At 37.2% G+C, this 16,075-nt stretch overlaps 1 protein-coding gene across 1 annotated transcript; it reads right to left on the bottom strand.

Moving 5' to 3' along the window:
* Positions 1 to 5,137: 5,137 nt before the first annotated feature.
* LOC113048449 (GTPase IMAP family member 7-like) lies at positions 5,138 to 6,192 on the bottom strand (the record flags this gene model as incomplete). Its single annotated transcript, XM_026210245.1, has 1 exon — positions 5,138 to 6,192. A coding segment is annotated over one exon (849 nt), but the record flags the coding sequence as incomplete, so codon positions are not given.
* Positions 6,193 to 16,075: the final 9,883 nt, after the last annotated feature.

Raw genomic sequence — 16,075 nt, 5'->3', positions numbered from 1 at the left:
GAGGTGCCACAAGTTGGTTGACTCCATGCCACACAGATGTCAAGCAGTTTTAAAAAACTGTGGTCATACAACTAAATATTAGTTTAGCGATTCACAGGATTGCTAAATCCCAGAAAAAAAAAATGTTTGTACAAAATAGTTTTGAGTTTGTACAGTCAAAGGTAGACACTGCTATTTTTTTGAACACACCCCTTTCAACTAATTGCCCAATTGCACAGCCTTAAGAGCGTGCATATCATGAATGCTGGGTCTTGTTTGTTTTCTGACAATCTACTGAACCTACTGGTAACTTGATTGCCACGTAGCAATAAAAAATATAGTAAAAACCTTGATTATTCTGGTTAGTCACATTGTACTGCTATTATTTTGAACAATACTGTAGGATCAACATCAGAGTAAATTTGGAAAAGTTTGACCTTAGTCCAATGAAGTATTTAACATTGTGTCCAACCCTGTTTAGCACACAGAGATGAGGAATGCACACTGTATAAGATGCTTTCCCACAGTTTGTCTGAGATGTCCTCTAATAAGTCTTTCTCCCACTGAGTTTTTATGGATGTCAGTGAACTTCTATACAGAGAACATCGAAAATCGATATCATCCCTTTACCAACACATTGGTTTGAGTATTGAATCTATAGCAGTAGGAGAGGGGAGACTGAAAACTGAGGATACAAATTACGGACAAAACTGCGAACCTACAAATATCAGAAAAATTTTTTTCTGGGCAGTGAAGACTTATCTGAGAGCTGTTGAAAAGATGCAAAAACAGCATCTATATATATATCTTTAAACAATGACAAACGATATATTGCCCACTGAAAAATGTCCTGGTCATCATTGATGGTGGGAAAGCAAAGCTTGATGCTATGGGGGAAGATATAGAAAATGTCTGTAATCCATAGTACAGCCGAAATTGTTTCCAGTTTCTTACAGACGTTTTTACAATTACATTTTTTGTATAGGGAGAGTGTGAACTATTAATAGGGTACTATAACAGGGCAGTCAATGTAGTAGGGATACATGAGGTTGCTTCTATAGCAAGCCACATAGGTGTGCATTGTAACTGGGACTGGTTTAACCAGTATTGAAAAACCCGGAAATTGGCAGCCCAGTAGTAGTGTCTAAAGTTGGCTAAGCCCATACCCCCCAAAGATTTTGGCCGCTGAAGAAGCGTTTTACTAATCCTAGCAGTCATTTTATTCCAAATAAACTCTGAAACGAACCTACCAGTTTTTGAAAAAAGGATTGGGAAAGCAAAATGGGAATGCACTGGAACAAATACATAAACTTTGGAAGGGTATTCATTTTTACAGAATTAATATAATTTTTTTAAAGGTCTTTAAATCTATTGCACTGTAAAACCGAACAGTGAAATTAATCAAATGAAATTAGTTAATTGCACTCAAAAATTAATGAAAGTTCATTGGACTTAATTTAAATAAGTTCTGTTAACTCAAAAATTTGTTGTAGTGAGGAGAACTTAAAATGATTGTGTTTTCTAGTTCCCAGCATGCTTTGCATCAGAAAACAAGGAAAATAAATTTAGAAATTAAGTGTTATTTTGTGTGTTTTTACACAAGATTAACATAGAGGGACATAAGTTAATACATAAATGTTGTGTTATATTAGATTTTACAAAGGTTTATGTTATGTTGGATTTGTAGTGTTACCGTTGTGGTGAAGAGTAGAGCCTGTGGTTAGACTGAGGATGGACAGAAAAGCCTAATTTTGAGTGTATTTCCCACATTATAGGAGTTGAAAAATAGATATAATTATGAGTGAATTACTCCCTAATTATAAGTTCAGAAATATAATTATTTAAGATAACTCTGAGATAATATAAGGCAACTGGAATTAAATTTTTTAAGTTTATGTAAACTTAAAACATTTAAAAACATCACTTAAATGTTTTTGTGCAATCTGTTACAAAATATTTTTTGAGTTCTGTGAACTTATCAGGGTTTACAGTGTGGTTATACAAACCCCAAGATATTTAAAACTATGCTGTGCAAATTTTAAATGGTAAAATATGTGAAGGGTATTTTTTTGGCTGCTGCATTCAGTGGAAAGAATTAACTTTTGCTTAAATTAAGCTTATGACCAGAAATAAAACCAAATACTTTGACAACATTAAGAACTGCAGGAACTGAAACAGAAAAATCTGAAATATAAAGAAGAATATCATATATATATAAGGTATCAAATATACCTTTTGTTCAATACCTAGTCTAGTAAGACCTTTTATTAATCGTCCCCTTGGGTTCTATCTGACATTTTTGTCAAAATTGAGTTATTCACATATTCTTATTCTGTGACAATTTATTTACATTATGTGATGTTTTATTTTAAGTTGTGTACATTCTGGGATTTTTTATTGAAAAAACAAAAAGGTTCTATCTACAGAAGTCTATGGAACACAAAAACTTTAAAGCTCAATATCTCAAAACTACTACGCAGATAGAACCTTATAATTCCAAGGGGACGTAATGGGTCTAGATTTTAAAGTGGTAGAAAGAGGCTCGATGGCAATAGCAAAAAGGAGTGGTTCACAATTTTTCTTAGATTGTGACATAAAGTGGAAGTTTTACATCAAGCATACAAATAATAGTAATGGAAACATCTTGCAAAACTCAGTAGATGGCTGATGCAAAAAAAAAAAGTCAGCATCTCCTACAGAGGTAACCCTTCCCTTAACATTAACAAACACACTGTATCAACGTTAACGCAACTTAAACAAAACTTGAGTCACGTTGCTTCGAAAAAAGGTAACAGTATTTAAAGTCTAAAGAAATATTCAAGCAAAACAGCATTTATGAAATTGTATCAAGTCCCATTCATAAGCATAGAATAGCTCAGTAGGACAACTATAGATGAGCCATAATGTTCAATTAAGCCATAACCCCTAAGTGCACATATTGCAGTCACAAGCTCTCAATAATGCAAGGACATTATCATAAATAAACATTATGATGTCCGTCCATGCTATTCAGGCCAATATTGACCCATTCGTAAATTATATATTATTACCTGAAGCCATAGACTTCAAGTTTTTGCAAACAAAGTCCAGTGCGGCAGATGATTCTGTAAACTCCATCAGCTAGCGTGATCCTCAGCACTGCAGGAAAGAGCAAACCAAACTTGACTCCAGGACATGAATGGAGAACACGTTTAACATCTCTGAATGAGGCCTTCTTAGCCACAGCCGTAGTGTAACCAGTGAAAACGGACAGCTTCTTTCCATTGAAATTAAGAGGGGAGGGTTCCGCAGCCTTTTAAAGAATCTCAGTACGAATATGAAAGTAATGCACTATAATAACGAGAGGGTGGGGAGGTTCTCCTTTTTTCAATTTTTTCACATAGTGTATGATGTGCCGATCCAACAAGGGTTTATCTTGAAGCTGCAAAATTTCCTGCAAAAGTTGGGCCACATATTCAGTAGGGCGCCAACCCTCGCTGCCCTCGGGAAAACCCATCAGACGAAGATTATTTCTCATGGAACAACTAAAAAGTGGTTGTGCTGTTCTCATTCTCAACACACGCCAATGCCCCCACTTTATTGTATTCCTAACGCAACTTTTACTTAAACGCAACTGTATGAATACACAATTAATGGTTCTTTGATGGCACTTTGAATAATTTGTCTAATAATTCATAATATTTTGACAGTCCAAATTTCAAATTATTCTGGCCAGCCTTTAAAAGTACACAAAATGTGTAAATGTATTAAATAATTTAAATTCAGCATGTTCATATTCTTCCACAAATGAACAGATCTGTCTGTGTTTTAGTGCGTGCACAATAATAAAACTAATGTATGCAGTTGCTTCCTGCAGCATTAATGACAGTTAATGTGAAGTAAAAGCAAAACAAGTTGGTTTAACAGCTTCAAGATACGGGCTGTTTCACATTTATTTTCACACACCACTTACACTTACTTTATAACAACTTCAGTTGAACTTTAGCACTGCTTTTGGACTAAAATGCATTTCGTGGAAAAATATGCTGCTGCCAGATCTTGATTACTGAAAAAATATTGTTTGATGTAGATCTCGTCCAAACCTGAATAACCTCTGAGATCCGAGACTGGTATTTACAGCTCAAAAACAGTCAAAACAGTTCTGAACACTCAAATAAATAAAAATACAATTATTTAAATTACATTTCAAAAGTTAAAACTTACGTATTTTAATTACCTGTCAATTTTCCATCCAATTAAATAACATACATCTAAAATGTTAATTTTTATCATCATGTTCAGCTGACATTAATAAATTAAATAAATGTTATGTAAACTGATGATATAATTTAAGTTTGTGTAATAAACTTTATTCAAAAAACGTTTTTTTTAATTAGCTAAAAATTTGAAAGGCAGAGTCATGTGTTTCTTTGTCGCCAATCATAGCCAGTGTTTTTACACACATGCCAGCACACCCGCCAGCGGCGCCACACACACACACACACACACACACAACAGCTAAACAGAGATTCGCAGCAGCAGCAGAGAGTCAGGAGGAATCAGATGAAAAGTTGGTATTTTCAAGGTGGGGATATAAGCACTACTTCAAATTCATTGTGGTCAAAAGCAAGAACGTGCATGTAATGTGTACATTATGTCCAGGAGCGAAGACTTTGTCAACATCCGTTAAAAGCAACTCTAATTTAATGAAGCATCTCACAACGACACACGCATCTACACAAAGCTAATTTTTATAATATAACACAAGTTTTACTGTATTTATACACAATTTATTCTTATACATACAACAGTTACATTTTGCAGGTACTTTCCAAAACAAATCAAATAGCTATTATTCATGGATGACTTATATCAAGCGCTCTGCAACCTTTTATGCCAAATAGCAATTTTTTCAGCTATTCTGTATTTATAGCTGACCTATCACATTAATGGTTGAATTATTAATTAAATTCATGAAAATGGTGTCATCTACTCTATTCTCATGAACCATACTGTTAATTATGTTTTCAACTAAAATGTGTAGTTTAACTTGAAGAGTTATTTATTTCACCGATGCACACATTCGAATAACGTACAACCAGAAGCCCCTGCTGTACAGAAATATGCTAAATCTCAGATATTGAGGATCAATAACCGTTTTTTTTTACTTTATTTCATAACATTGTCAGCAACAGTCAGTCATAGTACATAATTAGTAGTATTAATATTGAGATGATTATCAGAGCACTTGAACAGTTTCACTTAATTTAGATTTAACATTGTAATCATGCTTGAATTATTGTTTATAACTTCCCGTTTGGATCCTTCCTCCTATTAACTTAAGTGGCCTTGAGTAATTCTAGGTTTTGCAGAATTTGTAACCCATTATGCATTGTTTCCTTCATTTTCCTTCTGCTCCTTGCAAGCTTTCAATGCTTGTTCGATAGTTAATGCACCTCCTTCTGCCATGAGAGCAACTCCTGCTGCTATTAAAGCTACAGGTGGTGCTACTAAGCCAATTGCTCCATGTGCTACACCTCCAACAACCGCTCCTGCTACTCCAATCGCTCCTCCTAACACACCTGCTCCCACAAATGAGGTTTTCTGAGCTAAACTCAATGCTTCTTCCTCTCCAAGGGTTTCCTCCTCTTCCGAACTCCTCCTCTGAGCTTCCTTGTACATCTCGTTTGTGAAATGCTGTCCTTTATCCTCCTCCACCATTTTGTCAGTCTTCTCTAGCATTTCAGTGACCTGTGATCGATTTTCAACATCTGTGTCACTGAAAACATGAAACCTGACTTTACCTGCCTCATTAATCTGATCATCTGTTGTCATAGATTTCTCTGTAGGAGTATTTAACTGATCTCCTTCAGTGAACATATTGATGGTGTGATGTGCAGCTTCTTCTCCAAAGTTCTCCTGAATACATTTCACTGTCTGCTCTTCATCCTTGAATTTTTCATCCAGTAATCCATGAGGACCAAGAACAGACATCTCGTCACACTTCACTCTTTCCTCCTTCAGTTGTTCTTCATTGACTGATGAATCAGACAGTCCTGAAGTGTCTATCACTGAGCTCTTTCTACCCTCTACCTTCTGCTGATACTGTTGGCATTCCTCAGTCACAGATTCAGAAGATAGGTGTGTTTCAAACACCTCTTGTCTCAGGATGATGTTTAGTGGTAAGCTCTTTCCAGCTCCAGTTTTTCTCTGGATCCTCAGATCTGACAAGATTAGAGAAGATCAAAGGAGAGATGGAAACTTTTTTTTAGTTTTGGAATATTCAAGCATTAAAACCTATCCTAGTACACCTCAAACACCAAATTAAGACTGCATAGAAGGGCAAAAAGAAGGGCAAAATAGGACCCCTTTAAAGTCAGACGGCTATTGTGACTATTGCTGGTCCCCAGAGCTTTTGTGTGTTTTGTGAGTGTTTGTAAGAGCAGGTGGGTATGAGGGCAGATTATTGTTACCTTATCACAGCATGACAATTTACTTCCATATCTCATGTCTACAAGTTTGACTGATGGCACAAGTGTGTAAATACATAAGAAAATCAACAACGGAGTGTCTTTAAAAACCCTGTTTTGTCCGGAAATTCTTCCTTCTGCTACAGAAGCAAATCTCCCCTTGTGAAAAAGAAGTGGGTTACACTTTATTTTAAGGTGTCCTTTTTACAGTGTAATTATACATTTATGTACTGAGTAACATTAATTAACTACATGTACTTACTATATGATTAGGGTTAGGATTAGGGTTTAATTTAGGGTTACTCGCATGTAATAATGCATAATTAATTGTTATTATAATATTAATAATAATAATAATAATAATTTTTACAGATTTGCTTCTGTAGCAGAAGTGTTACCAAGAAGTGTGCTTAATTGTATTAAAAGTGTACTTGTTGTGTTCTTCCAATCTTAAAAGTATACTTTTTTAAAAGTGTATTTGCTGATAATATCATATAATTTAAATTAAAGGCCACTTTAGTGTACTTAAAGAGATTACACTTTAATGACAATAGGTCTTAGCGTATTTAAGTACACTTTATAAAAATGCACTTTATGATAATGTCTAATTAAGTATTACTTAAACATACATTTTACATAATTATGATTTTATTGTATTTTAAATAAGTACTTATTTGTACTGTATATATTTATCAATATATTAAACACATGTAACATAATTGATTTAAATTTCAACTTAAGTGTGTTCTCCAAAATTACATTTGTCAATGTATTTTAAATGTATTACTTTTTAATCTATATTATATACTATGTGCATTAATGCAATTAATAAAAAATAAACTTAAATACACTTCCTTATACAGTATAGTCCAATAAAACTTTGAATTGTTGACATTTTCATCACCAGCTCCTGCTCTATTAATTCTATACATTACATTTTCTACATAATATTTTCTGAAAGTACTGTATTTGTGTGTAATAGTACCATAATTTGCATCTGTGTACAGAATCCTTTCAATATCATTATGTTGTTCTAAGTCACTTAAACACACATTTAAGTGCATTAATTGCAAGCAAAAGTCAATGAATCTAAACCAAATTAATTTGGATTCAAATAGCCTACATTTGGTTTCTAATATAGTCTAAACTGCACTGTAAAAATTACTTTTAGTTAAGTGAATGAGTCTAACCAACGAATTAGAAATACTTACATAAATAATGAAATAATACATAACCATGCAGTGTCTCTTTTGTTTAATGCGCATGCACCAAAATACTACGTCATGATGGTGCACTACTTCACCAGATTTAGAAAAATGCGCCGTGCGTCATGTTTGTGTAACTGCGCAATGTGTGAGAGAACAAACAAGAAGAGGACAACGGAGCACCACGTTAGGATGAATACAGATAAGACTTTATATACTGCAGACGATGAATCAAGTAAATCTTCATATACGTTCATATACATTATAATCAACAACATTCACACGATGTAAAAAAAAAAAAAAGCTTTAGTAATTGATAACTAAAGTAATTTTAAAGGGAACCTTCTTTACTTGCTTTTAAAGTAGGGTAATATCATATGGCCTGATATTAAGTCAGTGTCATGGATGGAGGACCTGTTAATATTTTTTCTAGTTTATATTTCCATCTCGTTATGCCGCTGGTTTAGATTTTTTTTTTTCTTATAGAACTTATTTGTAAATAGAGCAGTCACTGTTCACACGCCAGAGTTGTCATCTGTGTCCCACAGCGAAAAGTGTGTCTAAACTTGATGACATCACTCTATAGTGTCAAATCATCTGAACATAGTGTCAGAACATTTCATCATAAACAGAACGAGCATCAGTTCTCTGATGGGGATCGTGTCCAGTGTATCCATCACTGTGTTCTGTATTTTGTTTGATCGTTCCACTCCAGACCGCTGTAGACCTGGCATGCGTTTTTTATTTATTTTTATTTTTTTACAGCCCTGCTTGTTTTAACGTTTTTATTAAATATCTGTATTGACTGCATGGTCATATTATCGAATTATTTACTGCCATGCGACCTACAAAAGTAAAGCTTGGCGAGCCGAGCAACGAGCATTGCTGCAGGTTGATTTTTGGCGGGTGTTCGTTTCGTCAGCTGAAACATCTCTCTCACTCGCAGCAGAGTCTGTGAGCAGCAACAACTTCCCCTCCGCGTGAACTGATACCAGAAACACGCTCCGCCTTCACCCAGTGAATAAAGTATTTCAGTATGTTTGAAAGGTTATGTTCATAACAAAGCATATAAAATAATAATAATAATTAAAAAAAATAACAGGAGAGTTTCAAAGTGGCTATGTGTAAACTTTTTCCCTATATCACATGCCAAACTAATAACATTGTAAGCATTAGCTACATCTTTAATTGCTGCTTTGTGCTGTGAAAATTTTGTTTGTGATGAAAATAACATCTTTGTCAGTTATTTTATCTAAATTTACTTCTTCAAGATTAACGATTAACTTCTTCAAGATTTCAAAATCAGATAGCATGCTGACAATGTAGCACTGTAAGCAGTGTTGTGCCTGAACGCGTTCATTGAAGGATAGTTCATGAACTCGTTCATATTTTGGGCAAACGTGAACTGAACGTGCTGAATTAATGCCTGATTAACGTTACTGTCAACTCGTTCATTCTGGTGTCTGTGAATGGCACGCTCTGTCAGGTTAACTTCGTTCAATAGGGTGCCAGATTTCTATAGCCACCAGTGTCGCACCACCGTCCGCCGCATGTGTGACGCGTCATCAAAAAAAAAAAAAAAAAGGCATCGAGGCGACAGCAGCATGTAGCAAGAAGGCGTATGATTATTTAAAATAATTTTATGATGTTTATGACAAGGTCGGTGAGAATGGGAGACAAAGCATTAAAGCAACAAGGGGGAAGTGCTGTCCCCTCAATGCTAATGTAAACCCTGGTTGGATAAGGATTCAAAATTGGATATGAAGATGAAATCTGACGCATAGCTTCAGTGTTAAAACTGATAAAATAATTGCTGTCTGATTCTATATGGGCTGTTGCAATAATTTTGAAAAATAAAAGCTTGCAGCAACATATGGAAAAAAAGAACTATGAACTAGTTCATTTTTGGAACTCGACTCTTGCAGTCAACCTTCTGATCAAGCTAAATATGTTGGCTGTTGGCATGAATTTTACTCGTGATAAGAAGCTCATATTCAAGTGTTTGTGCAAAAATTGTAACAGATGGTTATATCTTAAACTCGGAGGCGAAACATCAGGACACGCAAACAGCTCTGTTGTTGAACATCCATTTATTCCTCTTCTCTCATTACCTCTCTATAACCTTTTTCTCCACAGGAGTGCCCTCTAGTGTTCTGTTGGTTACACTACATCCCCCCCTTTTAGTCTCAACATCTCATTATTATTATTCTACATACTTATATCCCCATGGTTATATATTCTCTCTTTTTTTTTTTTTTTCCAGGGAACAAACATCTCAATAACATAACATTGAACTTTCTTTCTTAAGCTGGAAGCCAGGGTAGACTACCTGGGCATTCCTGACTCTGCTGAAGGGGTTATTCTGCCCTTTTCTTGACAGCAGGTCTACCTATGCTAATTCATCTTATAAGTCCATTCTTTCTGGTGGACGGGAAATCCTACCTGACCTTGTCACTGTAACGTTGACCTCTTGCTGAGTTGGTTCTGGAAGAACAGTAAGATGAGCTCGATTCCTTCTCAGTGTTCCCATCTCTGTTTCTACCTGATACGATCTTGGCGTTGCTGCTTCCCCCTGGACCGTTCCAGTGGTTTTCGATGTCCTGATCCACACTTTCTGTCCAGGTATGATGACTGGTAGATTTTTCGCTCTGTGTCTAGATCTGAATGTTTCCTGTTGTTTCTCTTTTAACATCCTATCTTTTCTTCTGAACACTTTCAGGTCAGGCCATCTTGGGGTGAGAGATTTAGGTGGAACTGGGACTGTTGACCTTATTCTTCTCCCCATCAAGAGTTCTGCAGGTGAGATCCCATGAGCTAATGGAGTCGATCTGTAGGCCAAAAGAGCTCTCTGAGGGTCTTGGTTCTTTCTCAGCATTTGTTTAACTGTACGCACCGCTCGCTCTGCCTCTCCATTGCTCTGGGGGTAACGTGGACTGCTTGTGACATGTTTGAAGTCATAGTCTCGGGAAAACTCAGCGAATTCACATGACGCAAACTGTGGACCGTTATCTGTCACCAGTGTTTCAGGGATTCCAAACCTGGCAAAGATGACCTTCAGCCTCTCCACTGTTGTTGCTGTTATGAGTTTTGGCAAGTTTGCAACTTCAATATATCTCGAGAAATAGTCAACCACCACCAGATAATGTCCTCCTTCCCATTGGAAGATATCAGCTGCGACTCGTTGCCAGGGTCTCGCTGGTAAAGGTGTTGGCATCAATTGCTCTGTTTTCTGCTGGGAATGCTGACAGCAGATGTCACATCTCTCCACTAACTCTCTTACATCTCTTATAACACCTGGCCACCATATAGATTGCTGTGCCCTTGCAATGCACTTCGTCATTCCTTGATGACCTTGATGAAGTCTTTCGAGCATCTCTCTCTGCATGGGTTTTGGAATCAGAATTCGTTCTCCTTTCAGTAGGATACCGTTTGCCACGTGAATATCTGCCCTATGAGACCAGTATGGCACGAGATGTTCCGACACCGTTTTCTGATGGTCTGGCCATCCTTTTTGTGTATACTGTCTTAGTTGTTGGCAGGTTAGATCCTCATTCTGCATTTCCTGAATCTGTTTCAGTTTTGTTTTTGTTGCAGGGATTTGTTGAACTATGAGATCCACAAAAACTCTGCACTCATCCTCCAATGTTTCGTTTTCTGTTGATTTTTCAGGTCCCGATGGCGCTCGTGACAACGCATCTGCCGTGACCAGTTGTTTTCCTGGAACGTACATGATGTTGTACTTGTATCTGAGCAGCCTCAGTCTGAAACGAAGAATTCTTGGAGGTAAATCATCAATTGGTCTGTTGCCCAACAGTGATATTAGGGGTTTGTGGTCGGTATGCACTGTAAATTCCAATCCAAGCAAATATGCACTGAGTCGCTCACATGCCCATGTTGTCGCAAGAGCTTCTTTTTCGATTTGTGCATATCGTGTCTCTGTGGGGGTTAGACTCCTTGAGATATATACGACAGGCCTCCACTCACCATTTTTTTGTTTCTGCATGAGCACCCCACCTAGACCATAAGATGAAGCGTCGGCTGAAACTATAGTCTCACTGTTCGGACTATACTGTGCTAGTATAGCTGGTGAGCTGAGTTCTTTCTTTACTTTTGCAAACGCTTCTTTCTGCTGTGCATCCCATGTCCAGGTGTTGTCATTTCTTAACAGGTCTCTCAGTGGCTTTGTGAGAGTCGGCAAATGAGGTGAAAACTTCCCGACGTAGTTAACCATTCCCATGAAACGTCTCACACCTTCCACGTTCTCTGGCTCAGGCATGTTGAGGATGGCTTTAATCTTGTCCTCGTCTGCTTCAATCCCTTGAGCACTTATGGTATGGCCTAGGAACTTCACTCTATCAACAGCAAAGACACACTTATCATTCAGTGTTAGTCCTGCTTCTTCAAACTTCTTCAGCACCTCACACAGTCTCTCATTGTGTTCTTTTTGATCTTTTCCAAACACTAGGACATCGTCTGCATGACAAAGAGCTCCAGTCGTTCCTGCAATGATCTGAGAGATCCTGAGCTGGAAATGCTCCGGGGCCGAAGATATCCCAAAAGGAAGACGCCGAAAGCAGTATCTCCCAAAGGGTGTAATGAATGTTGTTAGAGGCTCGGAGTCTTCATGCAAGGGTATTTGCCAGAACCCAGATGTGGCATCTAATTTGGAGAACACAGCTGCTCCCTCTAGCTGTGCTAAAGTCTCATCCACAGCTGGCAGTATGTGTCTTTCTCTGCACACATTCTCGTTCAACCGTGTGAGATCGACGCAAATCCTGATATTGCCATTCGGTTTTGGCACGACAACCATACCCGCGCACCAGGGAGTAGGCTCTTCTATTCGTCGAATGACTCCCATTTCTTCCATTCTGTGGAGTTCCAGTTTTACTTTCTCCACGAGCGGTAGCGGTACTCGTCGTGGGGCTGATAGAGCATACGGGACGGCTCCTTCCGACAGTTTGATCTTGTAGCTGCCCTCTAATTTTCCGAGTCCCGAGAAAACTTTGGGGAACATTGCCTTGTACAGCTCTCCAGGTTTGTGTATGTTGGCTACCTGTTGCAGTAATTGTAAGCTTTGAATTGCAGGCAGTCCAAGCAGCGGCATCACTAGATCCGTTACCACATATATATCCTGCCAAATTCTCTTTTTGTCCTTCTGCAGGCATGCACTAAACGTACCCATCACTTTCAATGGAGTACTGTTAGGTCCCAGGATCTTCTTTTTGGAATCTTTGAGTTTCCCTTGCTTTTCAGCTGAATACAAAGATGCTGGAATAGCTGTGACTGCTGCACCTGTATCTATTTTAAAGGTGATTGGTTCTTTATTCACCAGTATTTTCTGTTGCCACATATTCTCTTGTTTTTGGGTCTGGATTGTTCCCAAGAATGCAGACTCATCATATGAACTGTCAACGATCGCTTCGAGTCTTTGAACTGACCGGCATACTGTAGCAAAATGTCCTTTTTTTCTGCATTTTCTGCATTCCGCTTCTCTAGCTGGACACAATTTCCATGGGTGTTGTGGACTTTTTCCGCATCGCTTGCAGGAATCCATCTGTTTTATTTTAGGAGTCGCATTGTAAAAACTTTGCGTTCTCTGCACTGTCCCATCTGGTTTTTGTAATGTCATTTTTGCTTTAGATGTTCTCTTTGTTACGACTGCATCAACGTTAACTTCTTTTACTTCAGACTTTTCTCGTCTTATTATTGGCTGCTGACGTTTTATTTCCTCATTTTGTCTGACCTGAGTTATTGTTTTATCCAATGTCAAATTTGGATCTAGTTGCAGTCTCTCTGAGAGCTTTGCATCTCTTATGCCCACTACAATACGGTCTCTGATCATTTCTTCATGAAGGTCGCCATATCTGCAGTGTTCCGCGAGCTTGTACACGTCCGTGATAAAACTCTCTGCTGATTCGCCAGGCTGTTGAAATCTGCTGTTGAATTTCGCTCTCTCATAAATAACATTATGTCTGCCGATAAAGTGCTCACTTAAAGCCTTCTTGACTTCTTCATAACTCTTTTTCTCTTCCTCGCTTAGGGGTAACGTATTTAATATATCGTCACTTTTCTCCCCCATAATGTAAAGAAGAGAGTTTACCTGGTAGGCGGAGGGTTTTTCTGCAAGGCCCGATGCTACTCTGAATCGTTCAAAGCGCCGCATCCACTGTGGCCATGAACTAGGCTCGTCGAAGTTGAAACTTCCCGGAGGTGTCAGTGAAAATATCTGATCCATATTTTGACTGTTCACTTACTCTTAATCTCGAGCGCACTGCTCCGATGATCGTTTTCTTTTCTTTTTTTTCACTGGCCCGTTCTCAATTGCACTTGAGCACTGTTTCAATTCCCTTTTTTCTTGCAGTCCGTGTGCAACATCGCATTCTTTTCTCCCTCAATTCCTTATTTCATTCTTTTCAGATTGTGGAAACCACTTCTGACACCATGTAACAGATGGTTATATCTTAAACTCGGAGGCGAAACATCAGGACACGCAAACAGCTCTGTTGTTGAACATCCATTTATTCCTCTTCTCTCATTACCTCTCTATAACCTTTTTCTCCACAGGAGTGCCCTCTAGTGTTCTGTTGGTTACACTACAAAAATTATTAATGTGCATTAATGACTCATCACTTTAATTTTTTCCTGATAATGAATTTATAATTTTTTAATTAATATAATATCGTGGTGTCTCAGATAGGTAGGCTACATTAAAAATATATCTACAGAAAGCTTGAAATGTTTTTAAATAGAAAAGGAATAGTGTAATGTGTGAATGTTGCATTTCTCTCGTTGGAGAGAGCCAGCCCTGTGAATATAACCAAAACAACATATAAACCGGTTCAGCAAGTGAAAGCCTCATAAGACACTTGTCCATATGAAAGAGCAATTCACACCTTTATCTCGATCCCACAAGCCATGAATAACTATGCAAAACCCAACCCCCTCCAGCTGAACAGAATTCGGTCTGTGTTTTGGCTCTGAGGAACGGTGTGTTACTCGGCTGAAACATGCCTGCACTACACTTCATAATTTTCTCGCAGCCCATATTATTATTTTCACAAGACCATAATGATAATAACATATCATCAATTGATAATTAATCATTATTTTACGAAAATCATTGTTATTTGTGATGGTGGATGTTTGCGGGAGGCTTTAAGACCAAGCGGAGTCCTCTGTTCCCGCCTCCACAGCGCGCGGGTCTCCGAGGCTTCACTGTCTGCGGTTTGACTTTACTGAATCAGATTGAGGTGAACTTATTGATCATGAGCCCAACTTTTAGCAAGGCAGGAAAAGTCTAACGGAAGGAAGACGTATATCATTGATCTAATGCTGTTAAAGAGAGAGAGAAGTCTAGGACTATTCTTAAACTTGGAGCTCATTATATTGAAGTACATATCGAAACACCAGAAACGTTATGCATTTTATGAATAATGAAATGTTATGAAAATTATGAATTTTATTTATTCACATGCTGTATGGTTGAAATAATATTTTAGTTTACAACTTTAAGTTCCGTTGTTTAAAAAATGCTTTATTGGCTAATGTTTCATAAACCTTCAGTTGTTATGCTCTAAAATCCATGCCATTATTATTTAACAGTATTTTTACCACCTAAATTACTAATCTTTAAAGTCACAATTCTATAATGGTCAAAATTACTCAGGCCAATGGTATTTTTTAATGACATTATTTTATTATTATTATTATCTGAATAATTGTAGCTTACATAAATAGGTAAAGCAAAACAAATATTCGGATTGTCACTCATTTTTTCCCTTGTTGTCCTAAAGAATAAACACGTATTTTTTACAAGAATAAACATGATAACATATTATTAATTAATAAAAATAATTTAAGCAATTAAAACCTTTTTTTAAAACTTTAATTTAAATACTATTAAACTAACTTTAAATTCTCAAGGAGTCTATAAGTAAAAAAAAGTTCTTAATGAACTTGTGTTAACAATATAATTCAACTTTTTTAAATGAACAATTCCTGTATAAAATGGGACAGCAACCTTTATATCAGTGGTTCTCAACCTTTTTTTCCAGCGGGCCGCACTATGGTCTAAGTGCAAGTCTACACATATAATTTACATATTACGTCAGCAATACAAACCAACCTGATTTATAATATTATAGCCTAACTATTATGATATATAATCTATTACATTAATTGAAATAAACAATTCTACTCCCCATAAATAAAACACCTGACGCTGTCGGGAGCTGACCAATTTTGTGAGATTCAGCTTGAAAGGAGTAACACAAAGAAGTTGCGATTGTAACGCCTGTGTTATACTTTCCGCATGAGCAATCCAGACGCAGACACGGCCAGCGCGGATGCAGACTTCTTCAATTTATTCTTCTGAATGCGCAGGCTGATGGCCAGCTCTGCAATTGCCCAGAATTATTGCACATCGCTGTCTTTATATTCTTT

Source organism: Carassius auratus, chromosome 29, assembly GCF_003368295.1.
Source record: "Carassius auratus strain Wakin chromosome 29, ASM336829v1, whole genome shotgun sequence".
Lineage (NCBI taxonomy): Eukaryota > Metazoa > Chordata > Actinopteri > Cypriniformes > Cyprinidae > Carassius > Carassius auratus.
Note: the sequence above shows the minus strand (reverse complement) of the source record. Positions and strands in the feature narration are given on the sequence as shown.